The sequence below is a fragment of the Saimiri boliviensis genome, chromosome 12 (assembly GCF_048565385.1).
Source record: "Saimiri boliviensis isolate mSaiBol1 chromosome 12, mSaiBol1.pri, whole genome shotgun sequence".
NCBI classification, from domain to species: domain Eukaryota; kingdom Metazoa; phylum Chordata; class Mammalia; order Primates; family Cebidae; genus Saimiri; species Saimiri boliviensis.
This window is the reverse complement of record NC_133460.1, coordinates 47,937,842-47,953,644: the sequence shown is the minus strand read 5'-3', so window position 1 is coordinate 47,953,644 and position 15,803 is coordinate 47,937,842. Positions and strand designations below refer to the sequence as shown.

Below are 15,803 nucleotides of genomic sequence, written 5' to 3'. Positions count from 1 at the left end.
AAGATCTTGAGGTGCTTTTAAGATTTATGTACGAAGACGGCAGGGCACAGTGGCTCACGCCTGTAATCCTAGCACTTTGAGAAAGGTCGCGGAGAGAGGATCACTTGAGTCTAGGACACATGAAGTTTGAAACCAGCATGGGTGAAATGGTGAAACCCGGTCTCTACTAAAAACTAGCCAGGCGTGGTGGTACACGCCTGGAGACCCGGCTACTTGGGAGGCTGAAGTGGGAGGACCACTTGAACCCAGGAGGCACGACTACACTGCCACCCGGGCGACAAAGACCCTGTCTCAAAAAAAAAAAAAAAAAAAAAATCTCTGAGACAGAGTCTTGCTCTGTTGCCCAGGCTAGAGTGCAGTGGCACTTCTGTCTCCCAGGTACAAGTGATTCTCCCACCTCAGCCCCCCAAGTAGCTGTGATGACAGGCTCACACCACCACGTCCAGCTAATCTTTGGACTCTTAGTAGGGACTGGGTTTTGCCATGTTGGCAGGCTGGTCTCACACTCCTGACCTCAAGTGATCCACCTGCCAAGGCAGGAGTATCACCACTACACTCCAGCCTGAGCAACAGAGTAAAACTCTGTCTTAAAAAAATAAGAAAGAAAGAAAGAAAAAATCTTCATAAGACATTCACATTACTTAGGCCGGGCGCGGTGGCTCAAGCCTGTAATCCCAGCACTTTGGGAGGCCGAGGCGGGTGGATCACGAGGTCGAGAGATCGAGACCATCCTGGTCATCATGGTGAAACCCCGTCTCTACTAAAAATACAAAAAGCTGAGGCAGGAGAATTGCTTGAACCCAGGAGGCGGAGGTTGCGGTGAGCCGAGATCGCGCCATTGCACTCCAGCCTGGGTAACAAGAGCGAAACTCCGTCTCAAAAAAAAAAAAAAAAAAGACATTCACATTACTTTATGAGCTTAATTAGGAACCCTTCAACTTTGTTATTCAGGTATATTTCATGTGACTTTTAAAAATTATTCTAAGACTAGAACTTGCTCAGATCAAGTCTAGGATAGTCTAATAGTTCCTAAGCCCTCTCCTTTTTCTCATTTTTCCACATTTCCATTGTCTTGATAATCTTATACCCAGTCTGAAGAAGCAATGTGGTGTTTATTTTGAAATGACTGGGTCATTTGAACAGAATCTAATTACAGCCCCTTCACCTTACACACCCACACATAAACACACCCACCCACCCACACATACACACTCTCTCACACACTCACTCCATACATGCAGTATCTCCTGTATCAAGAAATAGCTACACCAATAACTACAATAACAACCAATTAAGAAACAGATACTCAAATCATATAGAAAAATAAAGCCTTTCAAAGTCTGTTAATGATATGGTCAAGTGAGACTATTACCTTTACTAGAGGTAGCTCAAGGTTTATCAACTGTTTTTCATCTTCACCAATAACTATTCCCTCCAGCCTTTTTTTGACATGTTTTTCCTAATAACCCTTCCAATGAAATTTTAATAGCACAGACATACCATTCAGGTACCGTGACCCAATTATAATATCCCAAATTCTTCCCCAGTCACCAAGATGCAATTTTCATTTCCCTTGAGAACTCATAAATAAATAAAATTGTTGAGGAAAGACCAAATTATTAATAAAGTATTATGGGAAACACAACGATGGGCAGCCCACAGAGTATTTATGTCTAATCAGAAGTGACACTGTCAGGACTTATGCTGTCAGCCTGAAAACTGAGTGTTTGTGGAAAAAATGCAGAGACAACCAGTGGTGCCTTCATAATGTTGATTTTAAGATACTGTGTTCACTTCCACTGACACTACTCAGAAGTATAGAAGTCAGGGCGCATTTTGCAACCAACCACCGTACAGTACCTGGCATCACTGGCTGTTTAATGAAATCAAATTTAAATTAAATGAAAAGATCGACTGGGCATGGTAGCCACGCCTATAACCCCAGCAGTTTGGGAGGCCACAGTGAGAGATCACTTGAGGCCAGGAGTTCAAGACCAGCCTGGACAACCTGACAAAACCCTGCCTCTACGAAAAATATAAAAATTAGCCAGGTGAAGTGGCTCGTGCCTGTAATTCCAGCTACCTCAGAAGCTGAAGCGTGAAGAATTTTTTTTTTTTTTTTTTTTTTTAAAGATAGACTCACTCTGTTACCCATGCTGGAGTGCAGTGGCACCATCTTGGCTCATTGCAACCTCTACCTCCTGGGTTCAAGCAATTCTCCTTCCTCAGCTCCCGAGTGTGCTCTACCACGCTAGGCCAGTTTTTGTATTTTTAGCAGAGACGGGTATTGCCATGTTGGCCAGGCTAGTCTTGAACTCCTTATCTCAAGTAATCCAACCGCCATGGCCTCCCAAAATGCTGGGATTACAGGTCTGACCCAGCCTGGTCTACATGGTGAAACCCCATCTCTATTAAAAATACAAAAATTAGCCAGATGTGGTGGCTAGCGCTGTAGTCCCAGTCACTCAGGAGGTTGAGGCAGGAGAATCGCTTGAACCCCGGGAGGCGGAGGTTGTCGTGAGCTAAGATTGTGCCACTGCATGACTCTATCTTAAAAAAAAAAAAAAGTTAGCTACTAAACAAAGTAACTAAGTATTAAATCCCTAACATTCTTGGAGCTTTGCCTCTGATCTGTTTCCCTACTCTGACTGCAACCATCAGCTGAGAGATTCTAAGTCCACAGAACGTCAGGGTCAAAGAAAGTGCTGTCCCAAAGGTGAGTCTGAGAAACTGCATGGCCCTAGACTCCACTTACCTTGGTGATGTAAGGCCTCATGGCTCCTCCACATCTAGGCTAGATGGGAGCCACAGCAGAGAGCTCAAAAGTTTCCAAAATCTCTTCAACAGAGCCAGGCTTCTTTTCTTTTCACTTTGTGGCCAAGGTTGTATTGCAGTGACAGGATCACAGCTCACTGCACCCTCGATCTCTCAGGCTCAAGGCATTCCCCCACCTCAACCTCCCAAGTAGGTGGAACTGCAGGAGCATGCCACCAAGCTCACCTACTTCTCTTGCTTATGTAGAGACAAGGTCTCACTGTGTTGCCTGGGCTGATCAAACTCCTGAGCTAAAGATATTTTCCTACCTTGGTCTCCCAAAGTGCTGGGATCACTTTGATATTCTAATTTTCTCATTCAACAAGAACTCCACCCTTATCTGGCCAGGGCATCTTAGAATTCAAAAGAAATCCTTTTAAATCAAACTAGGGGTTTAACCACAAGGTCCTAGTGTCTAACTCCCAGGCCCAGTTCTAAAAGTAACAATTCAGTAGCAAATAGTAAGCAAGAGTTAACGTTCACAATGAATTTCACTGATTACTAATGCTAACTAAGATGTACAGCATTAAAGTTACAATGGATGGTTCTTCTGGTAGTTTACTTTCTTAGATTGTGCAGATTATCATCTTTTCAAATCCGCTGGCCTGTTTTATTCATTTGTTTGTGAAAGGATGTTAACTGTGAGTTGTGGGGGTATAGCATTGCTATTCAAAATATTATCATCTTATGTACAAAATCAGTATTTACAGTACATACTGAACTCAAAGCTGTTAGGGAAAATGGGTAAATTTAGAACTCAATATAGAATCCAATCTTTGGCCACGTGCAGTGGCTCATGCTTGTAATGCTAGCACTTTGGGAGGCCTAGGCAAGAGGATTGCTTGAGTCCAGGAAATCAAGATCAGCCTAGGAAACATGGCGAGACCCCATCTCTACAAAAAATCTAAAAATCAGCCAGGTGTGGTAGTATGTGCCTGAAGTACTAGCTACTCAGGAGGCTGAGGCAGGAGAATCACCTGAGCCCAACTGGTCAAAGCTGCAGTGAGCTGAGAGTGAGACTGTGTGTTGAAAACAGAATCCAATCCTTGAGGATGTAGTCAAAGGTCGTGGTCCATTTTCCCTCCAAATGTTTCCTAGACTACAACTCTCCTCATTTCTGCATAATCCTGATATGTCCTATATTTTTGCCTTTTTCCTCATATTTTACAATTTCATATAACTGGGAGACTATGATCCAGTGAAAACTTATTAGCATTAAAAAATACCCCAGGGCTGGGCACCTTGGCTCATGCCTGCAATCCCAGCACTTTGAGAGACCGAGGTAGATGGATTCCTTGAGGTCAGGACTTCTGAGATCAGCCTGGGGTTTCACCTTCAATATGGTAAAACCCCATCTCTACAAAAATTATTAAAAATAATGGCAAAAATCACCGGGAGCGGTGGCTCAAGCCTGTAATCCCAGCACTTTGGGAGGCCGAGGCGGGCGGATCACGAGGTCAAGAGATCGAGACCATCCTGGTCAACATGGTGAAACCCCGTCTCTACTAAAAATACTAAAAATTAGCTGGGCATGGTGGCGAGTGCCTATAATCCCAGCTACTCAGGAGCCTGAGGCAGGAGAATTGCCTGAACCCAGGAGGCGGAGGTTGCGGTGAGCCGAGATCGCGCCATTGCACTCCAGCCTGGGTAACAAGAGCAAAACTCCGTCTCAAAATAAATAAATAAATAAATAAAATAAATAATAGTGGCAAAAATCACAATTACTTTTGCACCAATCTAATACAAAAATTAGCCGGGTGTGGTGGTGCATGCCTACAGTCCCAGCTGCTTAGGAGGCTAAATAGGGATCACTTGGGGCCGGGCGCGGTGGCTCAAGCCTGTAATCCCAGCACTTTGGGAGGCCAAGGCGGGTGGATCACGTGGTCAAGAGATCGAGACCATCCTGGTCAACATGGTGAAACCCCGTCTCTACTAAAAATACAAAAAAAATCAGCTGGGCATGGTGGTGTGTGCCTGTAATCCCAGCTACTCAGGAGGCTGAGGCAGGAGAATTGCCTGAACCCAGGAGGCGGAGGTTGCGGTGAGCCGAGATCGTGCCATTGCACTCCAGCCTGGGTAACAAGAGCAAAACTCTGTCTCAAAAAAAAAAAAAAATAGGGATCACTTGGGACTGGGAGGCAGAGGTTGCAGTAAACTGTGGTCACACCACCCAATCCAGCCTGGACAACAGAGGAAGACCATCTTTCAAGAAACAAAACAAGCAAACAAAAAATCCCCTAGTATAAATTTCCGTATTAATTTTTAAAAAAACAAATTAAAAGACCATAAATTATAGATTACTCAGACAAGATTAAATCACATCAGTTTTACAAATAAGGTTCACATTCAATCATGTATTGTAAAGACTTAAGATAGAAGGCAGACTTCAACAACTCTTTTCACTTCCTGGGTTCAGATGATTCTCCTGCCTCAGCCTCCCAAGTAGCTGGTATTACAGGCACCCTCCACCATGCCAGGCTAATTTTTGTATTTTTAGTAGAGATGGGGTTTTACCATATTAGCCAGGCTGGTCATGAACTCCTGAGCTCAGGTGATCTACTCACCTTGGCCTCCCAAAGTGTTGGAATTACAGGTGTGAGCCACCACACCTGCCCCCGCTATAATTTAATTCAAATACCAGTTAAATTCTCCTTAAAATTTCAGGAGATTCTTCCTATGACAAATCTTGTTTTCCACTAGAGTTTAGCCACTATCAAGTCATGCTTCCTGGAATCCTCCCCCATGATCAAAGATAACTTTCAGGGACCTTGCCTAACTCCATGCAGAAGTCATCAGATAACTAGTTAACTCATGATCCGACAAGGCACCAATCAAGGTTTAGGCTTTAGTTCTTTCACTATTGTCCCTGCGGTCTTGAGTCTCCTCTAGTCAATTCCTGTAATGTTACCCCTTAAAGAGAAAAGTAATATGTATTTCTGTCTCAGCTTTCTAAGAACATAAGCTGCAAGAATACTGACTTATTTATTTACCATCAGCACTTAGCTGGTGGTAATATGCACAGAAGTGTTTACACATTCCTAAGAGAAAAATCAGAGAGCTTTCTGGAGCCAAAGTTTGGAGATCTGTAAATCTTCCCCTGCTGGCTCTTTCCCCACAAGCAAGTCTTTCCTATCTTAAGAAAACAAAACCCAGGCTGGGTGCGGTGACTCATGCTTATAATCCCAGCACACTGGAAGGCCCAGGCGGGTGGATCATGAGGTGAGGATATTGAGACCATCCTGGCAAAACCAGGATCAGAAACCAGGATCACCATGAAATCCCATCTCTACTAAACACACACACACACACACACACCCCAAACAAAAAACCTTCCAAGAACAGTTAGCTATTACCCTACCACACTAAACCATTTTACAACCAAAGTTTTCTAAATAATTGTCTATAATCACTGTCTAACATGCACTTTTTGATCTACTACAATTAGGTTTTTGTTCCCACCACTACGTTCAAACTCTTCAAGATTCACCAATGTAGTCCCCACTGCCAAATTCAATGGAATTCCAGGAACTATATTTTATTTCTATTTCTTTCTTTCTGAGACAAAGTTTGGCATGATTGCCCATGCTGGAATTCAGTGGCAGAATCATGACTTACTGCAACATCAAATTCCTGGGTTCGAGCCTCCTCCTGCCTCAGCATCCCAAGTAGCTGGAAATACAGGCAAGCACCCTCATGCCTGGTTAATTTTTAAATTTTCTGTAGAAACAAGATTCCATTATATGGCCTATGCCACTCTCAAACTCCTGGGCTCCAGGGATCCTCCTGCCTCAGCCTCCCAAAGTGTTGGGATAAAAGGCTGAGCTCCCGCACCTGACTAGAATATCGTTTTATACTATCACTCACTTCTTTAGGATCCTTGCTTCAATTCTCCACTCTTTATTTCACCTACGTTTGCTCGCTCCCATGCCCACCTATAAATGATGGTGTTCCCCTTTGCCCTCTGTCCAGTCTTTCCACTTGTCCACATACTTGGCATCAACCCACACTTATTTACTCATAACTCCCCCATTAAGGTAAGAACTTTCTCCTGAATTCTAGTCTCAGTCAACCACCAACTGGATATCTTCACCAGACCAAAGTCAACCAGGTCTAGGCCAGGCACAGTAACTCATGCCTGTAAACCCAGCACTTTGGGAGGCTAAGGCAAATGGATCATCTGAGGTTAGGAGTTCGAGACCAGTCTAGCCAACATGGTAAAAACCCATCTCTACTAATAATTCAAAAATGAGCTAGGCGTGGTGGCAGGTACCTATAATCCCAGCTACTCAGGAGACTGAGGCAGAAGAATAGCTTGAACCTGGGAGGCAGAGGTTGTAGTGAGCCCAGATACCACCACTGAAAAACAGAACAACAATCCAGGTCAAAAAATAAACCAAAACTCAACCATGTCTAAAAGTTATGAGTATCCTCTTCCCCATACCCTCTTTAATCTCAATACCCATTTGGTAATAACCCAAGACTCCTCTCAAAATATCCCTATGTTCAAGACCCAAATTCAGCCACCAAGTTCAACAGAGTCCATCTACTTAGCACCTCTTCCATCAAGCCCGAGTCCTCTACCCATACTCCTTCTGCCTGAATGCCTTCACTCAACAAATACTTACAGAGAACCTAGAACATGCCCGAGGAATGGTTAAGAAAATAAAAAGATACCAGATTTATGGGGATTACACTCTAATGGTGGTCTGACAAACATTTTTAGAACCTAATCTTCTATCAGTTCACACCCTTACAGGATTGGTTTCAGAACTGAAGAGGGAGGCTTTAAGCATGTAGCACTTCCAGTCTTTCAAATTGTTCTAAGGAAGCGCTGTCCAACAGAATCAGATGAAATTAATATTAATAATATACTTTTATTTAAGGTAATATCAAAAAATCTCAACATTTCAAAAATATTTACAAACTAAATAGTTGATTTTAAAAATATATCTATGAAATTCAAAGAATAAGTTCCAATTCAAAGTATGTTCCAATTCAAAGTATAAGTTACATCTCAATTTAGATGCTAATTTTTTTTTTTTTTTTTTTTTTTTGGGAAATGAAGTTTTGCTCTTGTTGTCCAAGCAGGAGTGCCATGGTGAGATCTCGGCTCACTGCAACCTCCAGCTCACAGGTTCAAGCAATTCTCTTGCCTCAGCCTCCTGACTAGCTGCGATTATAGGCGTATGCCAGAATACCCAGCTAATTTTATTATATTTTTAGTAAAAATGGGGTTTTACCATGTTAGCCAGGCTGGTCTCGAACTCCTGACCGCAGGTAATCCACCCACCTAGGGCCTCCCAAAGTGCTAGGATTACAGACGTGAGCAACTGCACCCTGCCTAGATGCTAACTTTATTTTATTTTATGTTTTACTTTTTCTATGGCCCAGGCTGGAGTGTAGTGGTGATATCTCAGCTCACTGCAACCCTACTCCCACGTTCAAGAAATTCTCCTGCCTCAGCCTGCTAAGTAGCTGGGACTACAGGCACTGGCACCACACCCAGCTAATTTTTGTATTTTTAGTAGAGATGGGGTTTCACCATGTTGCCCAGGCTGATCTCAAACTCCTAACATCAGGTGATCAGGGATCCCAGAGTGCTGGGATTATGGCACAAGCCACTGTGTCTGGCCTACATGCTAAATTTTTAATGACTAAAGTAAAATGTAGTGGTACCAAAACGATGAAGCTCTTTTTCAGGGAAAAATATTTTTTATTGAAATTAAATTACAAAATTAGTTTCTTAGTTGCCCTACCCAAATTTCAAATATTAGCCAGTGCAATTTTAAGGGATGCCTTCTAATATGAAACTCTCATTCCTTCAGAATGCATTCTGCACCTCGCTAAACATCAACACCACTTAGGGGGATTTTAGAAAACCACAGCATCCCCCTGATTTCCTTAAGTCTGGAGCGTTACCAAATGCTATTTCAAGCAGCCTTTCTTCAAGTCCTAGAATGTCCTTGTCATTACACCCTTCATCCATCCAATTAACCCCAAAATCACCCATTCATCTCTCAAGAACCGGACAAAGTTGACAGTAAACTAAGCATTTCTTTTTTTCTTTTTTTGAGATGGAGTATCTCTCTGTTACCAGGCTAGAGTACAGTGTCGAGACCTTGGCTCACTGCAACCTCCACCTCCCAGGTTCAAGCGATTCTCCTGCCTCAGCCTCCTGAGTAGTTAGGACTGCGGCCCACACTGCTGCCACGCCCAGCTAATTTTTTTTTTTTTTTTTTTTTTAAGTAGAGATGGGGTTTTACCATATTGGCCAGGATGACCTCATCTCTTGACCTTGTGAGCTCCCTGCATTGGCCTCCCAAAGTGCTAGGATTACAGGCATGCGCCACCGAGCCCAGCCCCTAAACTAAGCATTTTTTTTTTTTTTTTTTTTTGACACGGAGTTTTGCTCTTGTTACCCAGGCTGGAGTGCAATGGCGCGATCTTGGCTAACTGCAACCTCCGCCTCCTGGGTTCAAGCAATTCTCCTGCCTCAGCCTCCCGAGTAGCTGGGACTACAGGGGTGCGCCACTATGCCCAGATAATTTTTGTACTTTTAGTAGAGACAGGGTTTCACCATGTTGACCAGAATGGTCTCGATCTCTTGACCTCGTGATCCACCCGCCTGGGCCTCCCAAAGTGCTGGGAATACAGGCATGAGCCACCGCGCCCCGCCTAAACTAAGCATTTCTTAACAGTTAGATAAAACTAAGCACCCCTGCCTTTACTATCTCTACAGGGCACGCTATCAAATCCATTGATTGCACTTACTGATTTGATTGCAATGCTATCCCTTCCTGGACTTCAAGGACAGATCCTGGTGCTTGTCTGCCAGGATCAACATTGTTTCATTTGGCCCAAAAAAAAAAAAAAAAGAAAAAAAAAATGGAGAAACCACAGGATAAACTTCAATAATACAAAGGAATTGTAATACTGGCATAATCTTGTAGAATACTCTTATCATGGGCCGGGCACAGTGGCTCACGCCTGTAATCCTAGCACTTTGGGAGGCCGAAGTGGGTGGATCACCTGAGGTCAGGAGTTCAAGACCATCCTGTACATCTCGGTGAAATACTATCTTTAAAAGAAAAAAGAATACTCTTATCATTAAGAAATTCAATCTTAACGATGACACCCCCCAGTCATTCACACAGAGGAAAAGACTCCTTTTGTTGAGATAAGAGGTATAGTGGCCTTTATTGCATTCTTCTCTCAATTTGTTTTATGTTAAAAAACTGTCATTTAAAAAGTTATGTGTTCGCCAGGCACAGTGGCTCACACCTGTAATCCAAGCACTTTGGGAGGCCAAGGTAGGTAGATCACCTGAGGTCAGGAATCTAAGACCAGACTGGCTAACATGGTGAAACCCCATCTCTACTAAATATACAAAAATTAGCTGGTGTGGCTGCATGCCTGCAGTCCCAGCTACTCGGAAGGCTGAGGCAGAAGCACCTGAGAGACAGAGGCTGCAGTGAGTTGAAATCCAGCCACTGCACTCTAGCCTGAGCAAAAGTGAGACTCTGTCTCAGAAAAAAAAAAAAAAAAAAACTATACTAATAATAGTAATAAATGTTTGTATACTCATAAGAACATAACCAAATGTATGTTATTTGGTAGTGGGGTAATTACCAGGAACTTTTACATTCTACATCATATATTTTGATGGTGTTTAATTTGTACAATGAGCCTAAATAATTTTATAATAAACCTGATTAATTTTAAAATCAGATAAAATCAAATACAAATTTTACACACACAAAAAAATTCTGTTTTAACTACATGCCTATGCTTAGGAATCTTTCCTCTGGGAATTTGGCCCAAAGAAATCATAATACTTAAGAACTACATTATCAAGCGTCCATGCAGAAATGGTAAAATGTTATATAGAAGAGTAAGGGAATGATTATCTTATCAAGACCAGCCTAGCCAACATGGTGAAATCCTGTCTCTACTAAAAATACAAAAATGAGCCAGGTGTACTGGTGCATGCCTTTAGTCCCAGCTACTCAGGAGGCTAAAGCAGGAGAATTGATTCAAACCAGGAGGCAGAGGTTGCAGTGAGCTGCGATCACACTGCTGCACTCCAGCCTGGGCAACAGAGTGAGAATTCATCTCAGTAAAAAAAAAAAAGAAAAACAAAAAAAGTTTCTTATGGATTAGAAGGAAGACAATATGGGAGGGAGACATACATAGAGGACTCAACAATATTGGCAATGTTCTATTTCTTTTATGTGTGTGTTTTGTTCTTTGTTTTAAGACAGAGTCTCACTCTGTGAACCTGACTGGATTGCAGCGGCTGATCACTGGATCGCAGCTCCATGCAATTCTCCTACTTCAGGCTCCAGAGTAGCTGGGACTACAGGCATGTGCCACCACACCTGGCACGTGCAATAATAATAAATGCTGTATAATTTTTTAAGAATGCTTTATTTCGGCCGGGCACAGTGGCTCAAGCCTGTAATCCCAGCACTTTGGGAGGCCGAGGCGGGTGGATCACGAGGTCAAGAGATCGAGACCATCCCGGTCAACATGGTGAAACCCCGTCTCTACTAAAAATACAAAAAATTAGCTGGGCATGGTGGCGTGTGCCTGTAATCCCAGCTACTCAGGAGGCTGAGGCAGGAGAATTGCCTGAACCCAGGAGGTGGAGGTTGCGGTGAGCCGAGATCGCGCCATTGCACTCCAGCCTGGGTGAAAAGAGCGAAACTCCGTCTCAAAAAAAAAAAAAATAAAAAATAAATAAATAAATAAATAAATAAAATAAAAATAAAAAGACAATAGTACATGTCTAGGCCCAGTGCAGTATCTCATACCTGTTATCCCAACATGTTGGGAGGCTGAGGCAGGAGGATCACTTGAGGCTAGGAGTTGAAGACCAGCCTGGGAAAAATAGACTCTGTCTCTATATAAATAAACAAATAAATAGTACCTAGGTTCTAGCTACTTATGCCACCACTGTACTCCATTCTGGGCAATAGAATGAGACCCTGTCAAAAAAAAAAAAAAAAAAGAGAGAGACAGAGCGGGGCATGGTCACAACTGTAATCCCAACACTTTGGGAGGCCAAGGCGGGCGTATTACCTAAGGTCAGGAGTTTGAGTTCAGCCTGGCCAACATGATGAAACTCCATCTCTACTGAAAATACAAAAATTAGACAGGCATAGTGGCAGGTCTCTGTGCTCCCAACTACTTGGGAGGCTGAGATGATAGAATCACTTGAATCTGGGAGGCAGAGGTTGCAGTGAGCCAAGATTGCACCACTGCACTCCAGCCTGGGTGAGAGAGTGAGATTAGCCTCAAAAAAGAGGCAGAGCTGCCGGGCGCGGTGGCTCAAGCCTGTAATCCCAGCACTTTGGGAGGCCGAGGCGGGTGGATCACGAGGTCGAGAGATCGAGACCAACCTGGTCAACATGGTGAAACCCCGTCTCTACTAAAAATACAAAAAATCAGCTGGGCATGGTGGCGCGTGCCTGTAATCCCAGCTACTTAGGAGGCTGAGGCAGGAGAATTGCCTGAACCCAGGAGGCGGAGGTTGTGGTGAGCCGAGATCGCGCCATTGCACTCCAGCCTGGGTAACAAGAGCGAAACTCCGTCTCAAAAAAAAAAAAAAAAAAAAAAAAAAAAGAGGCAGAGGTAGCAGTGAGCCGAGATCGTGCCACTGCACTCCTGCCTGGGTGACAAGAGTGAAACTCGGTCTCAAAAAAAGAAAGAGAGATAAAGTAAAAAACAAAGCATTTTTAAAAGATATGAGAAGTCATTACAACCATACAGAAAAGGACACAGCATTTTTCCGACCCCTTTAAGTGTTTCTTTTTTTTTGAGATAGGGTCTCACTCTCACTCTGTTGCCCAGGCTGGAATGCAGTGGCACTGTCTTGGTTCACCTTACTCTGGACCTCCCAGGCTCAAGTGATCCTCTCACCTCAGCCTTCAGAGTAGATGGACTACAGACATATAGACACCATGCCGGGCTTTTTTGTATTTTGTAGACATGGAATCTCCTCATGTTTCCCAGGCGGGTCTCAAACTCCTGGGCTCAAGCGGTCCACCTGCCTCAGCCTCCTAAAGTGCTGGGATTACAGATGTGAGCCACTGTACTTGACGCCCATTAAGTATTTCTTCAACAGTTATAAACAGATAAATTAAAATCTGGGACTGCATTACTTCAATATTATGAATTCCATAGGTCCAAAAAGATTGGTGTTACACAATTAAAAACAACACTGAAAAAAAAAAAAAACCCAAAACACTGAATTTTAAAGTCATATAATCAAGGAAGCTTGTACACCAACACAGCTGAGTGTAAGGCTTTTTATGTAAATAAATAAAAATAACACCAGAAAACAATGTGATTTCCTGATCTGTGAACACTGAAGGTTTTCTGTTAAAGTTACAACCTGACCCTAAAATATCTCTAAACCATGCCTCTGTGGAATGTTGCCAAGTAGCCTTTTATGACCTACTTTTAAGTGACTTTGATGCCTCCTAACAAAGGAGATGACAGCAGCAAAAGCTAAATGGGACTTTTGAGAACATAAGGCTCGTGTGATGAAGCCTTAGCAGGCATTTTACATTTGGATATTAATAATAAAGCAGGCCAGGCGTGGTGGCTCAAGCCTGTAATCCCAGCACTCTGGGAGGCCGAGGCGGGTGGATCACGAGGTCAAGAGATCAAGACCATCCTGGTCAACATGGTGAAACCCTGTCTCTACTAAAAAATACAAAAAATTAGCTGGGCATGGTGGTGCGTGCCTGTAATCCCAGCTACAAAGGAGGCTGAGGCAGGAGAATTGCCTGAACCCAGGAGGCGGAGGTTGCGGTGAGCCGAGATCGTGCCATTGCACTCCAGCTTGGGTAACAAGAGTGAAACCCTGTCTCAAAAAAATAAATAAATAAATAAATAATAATAATAATAATAAAGCAATTCCTCCAAGGCTTCTTGGTATTTTCTTTGCAAAACTGATTCAAACAAATCTGCTTGAGGCAGTGCAATCACAGGGACTAGACACTGGATAAAATATAGTCAACAAAAGACCCTTGCCAGGAGCGGGCAAACTTGGCTAACAGAAATTCAAAGAAAACCTAAGACCTTCTAAATTTAACAATTAATTGAAAATGAGTAAAATCTAAGTGTTGGGCCAATAATAAATGAGACCAATCACTACAAGATACTAAAAGGGAAGAAAATTTCATTGACATTGTAAGAGAAGATATAGTAAGAAAAAGAAAATAAGGTCGGGCACCATGGCTCATGCCTGTAATCCCAGCACTTTGGGAGGCCAAAGCGGGCAGATCACCTGAGGTCAGGAGCTCAAGACTAGCCTGGCCAAAATGGCAAAACTCTGTCTCTACTAAAAAAACAAGAATTAGCCAGGCATGGTGGTGCATGCCTATAATCCCAGCTATTCAGAAGGATGAGGCAGGAGAATTGCTAGAACCCAGGAGTGGGGAGTTTCAGTGATCTGAGATCACGCCACTGCACACCAGCTGGGACGAAAGTGTTAAGACTCCATCTCAGAAAAAAAAAAGAGAATAAAATATGTTTGTTAAAACTATTATATTGCAGCCGGGCGCGGTGGCTCAAGCCTGTAATCCCAACACTTTGGGAGGCCGAGGCAGGTGGATCACGACGTCAAGAGATCGAGACCAACCTGGTCAACATGGTGGAACCCCGTCTCTAATAAAAATACAAAAAAAAATTAGCTGGGCATGGTGGTGCGTGCCTGTAATCCCAGCTACTCAGGAGGCTGAGGCAGGAGAATTGCCTGAACCAGGAGGAGGAGGTTGTGGTGAGCCGAGATCGCGCCATTGCACTCCAGCCTGGGTAACAAGATCGAAACTTCGTCTTAAAAAAAAACTATTATATTGCTTCGTGAAAATGTTTCGTATGGGGGAGGCAGAGAACATGTACACAAGTCAGCTGAGAACTATGAAGTGTCTGGGTGTGGGGTGGGTAATAATCCAAAGGCTGAAATTCAAAGGAAAAAGTGCTAGAAAAGGATTTGGGGTGGCAGAAGGCAACACATCACACAGCAGTGTAGTTGGTATTAGAAAACACCGGAAAATGAAATAATCTTCTTTATACATGCCAAGGAAAAGACGCTTTGAGCTGCTTAGTCATCAATATGTTGAGTCTTGCAAATGAGACCTCAACTAAACGAGTGTGGCAGAATTTTCAGGATGGTCTGTTTCGATCATTTACACTGAACTTCTACACACCTCACCCACTGCCTGGGATTCTTGCTGGATTTTACTAATTAGGTGACAGATACACCAGAAGCTAACCCTGACTACGAAAGCTTAGTAGTTAAGTAAGTTATGACGTGGCCATCTGTGTTTTCTGCTTAAGCCGCTGAGAGGATCTCAAAGGTAGAAGAGATCTTCAAGGGCATGAGTCCACCTACAAATGCCAGAGGTGGACTCTATTAAGTGATTCCTTAACCTTTGCAAGTACCCAATGTAACAGAAAACTAACTACCTCAAAACAGTATGTAGTAGGCTCTTTGCTCCTCCCCTCTATCCAACCGTCCTATTTTTATACCTTAGAACCTTAGATGTCAAGTCAAAAACACTCTCCTTTAACCTTTCAGATACCTGTCCGTAATAGTTTATATCCCATAGAAGAAAATAAGTAGCTGTAAGTTCATACTAATATAACAAATAATTGAATTAATAAAGAAATGGGCCAGGTGCGGTGGCTCAAGCCTGTAATCCCAGCACTTTGTGAGGCCAAGACGGGTGGATCACGAGGTCAAGAGATCGAGACCATCCTGGTCAACATGGTGAAACCCTGTCTCTACTAAAAACACAAAAAATTAGCTGGGCATGGTGGCGCGTGCCTGTAATCCCAGCTACTCGGGAGGCTGAGGCAGGAGAATTGCCTGAACCCAGGAGGTGGAGGTTGCGGTGAGCCAAGATCGCGCCATTGCACTCCAGCCTGGGTAATGAGAGCAAAACTCCGTCTCAAAAAGAATAAATAAATAAAAATAA

The 15,803-nt window shown here is 43.2% G+C and overlaps 1 protein-coding gene across 12 annotated transcripts in view; it reads right to left on the bottom strand.

The window, feature by feature from the left end:
* The window catches only part of TET1 (tet methylcytosine dioxygenase 1), a 167,094-nt gene that overhangs the window by 70,697 nt on the left and 80,594 nt on the right, over window positions 1-15,803 (bottom strand). Inside the window, exon 1 of one of the 12 annotated variants that reach the window (XM_074382329.1) lies at window positions 2,756-10,340. The exons of the other annotated variants lie outside the window; for them this stretch is intronic. Within the exon in view, the coding sequence (XP_074238430.1) occupies window positions 2,756-2,776 (21 nt within the window). The 5' untranslated portion in view covers window positions 2,777-10,340. Of the gene's footprint in view, window positions 1-2,755; window positions 10,341-15,803 lie in introns of those variants that run through there. 12 annotated transcript variants of the gene reach the window in all.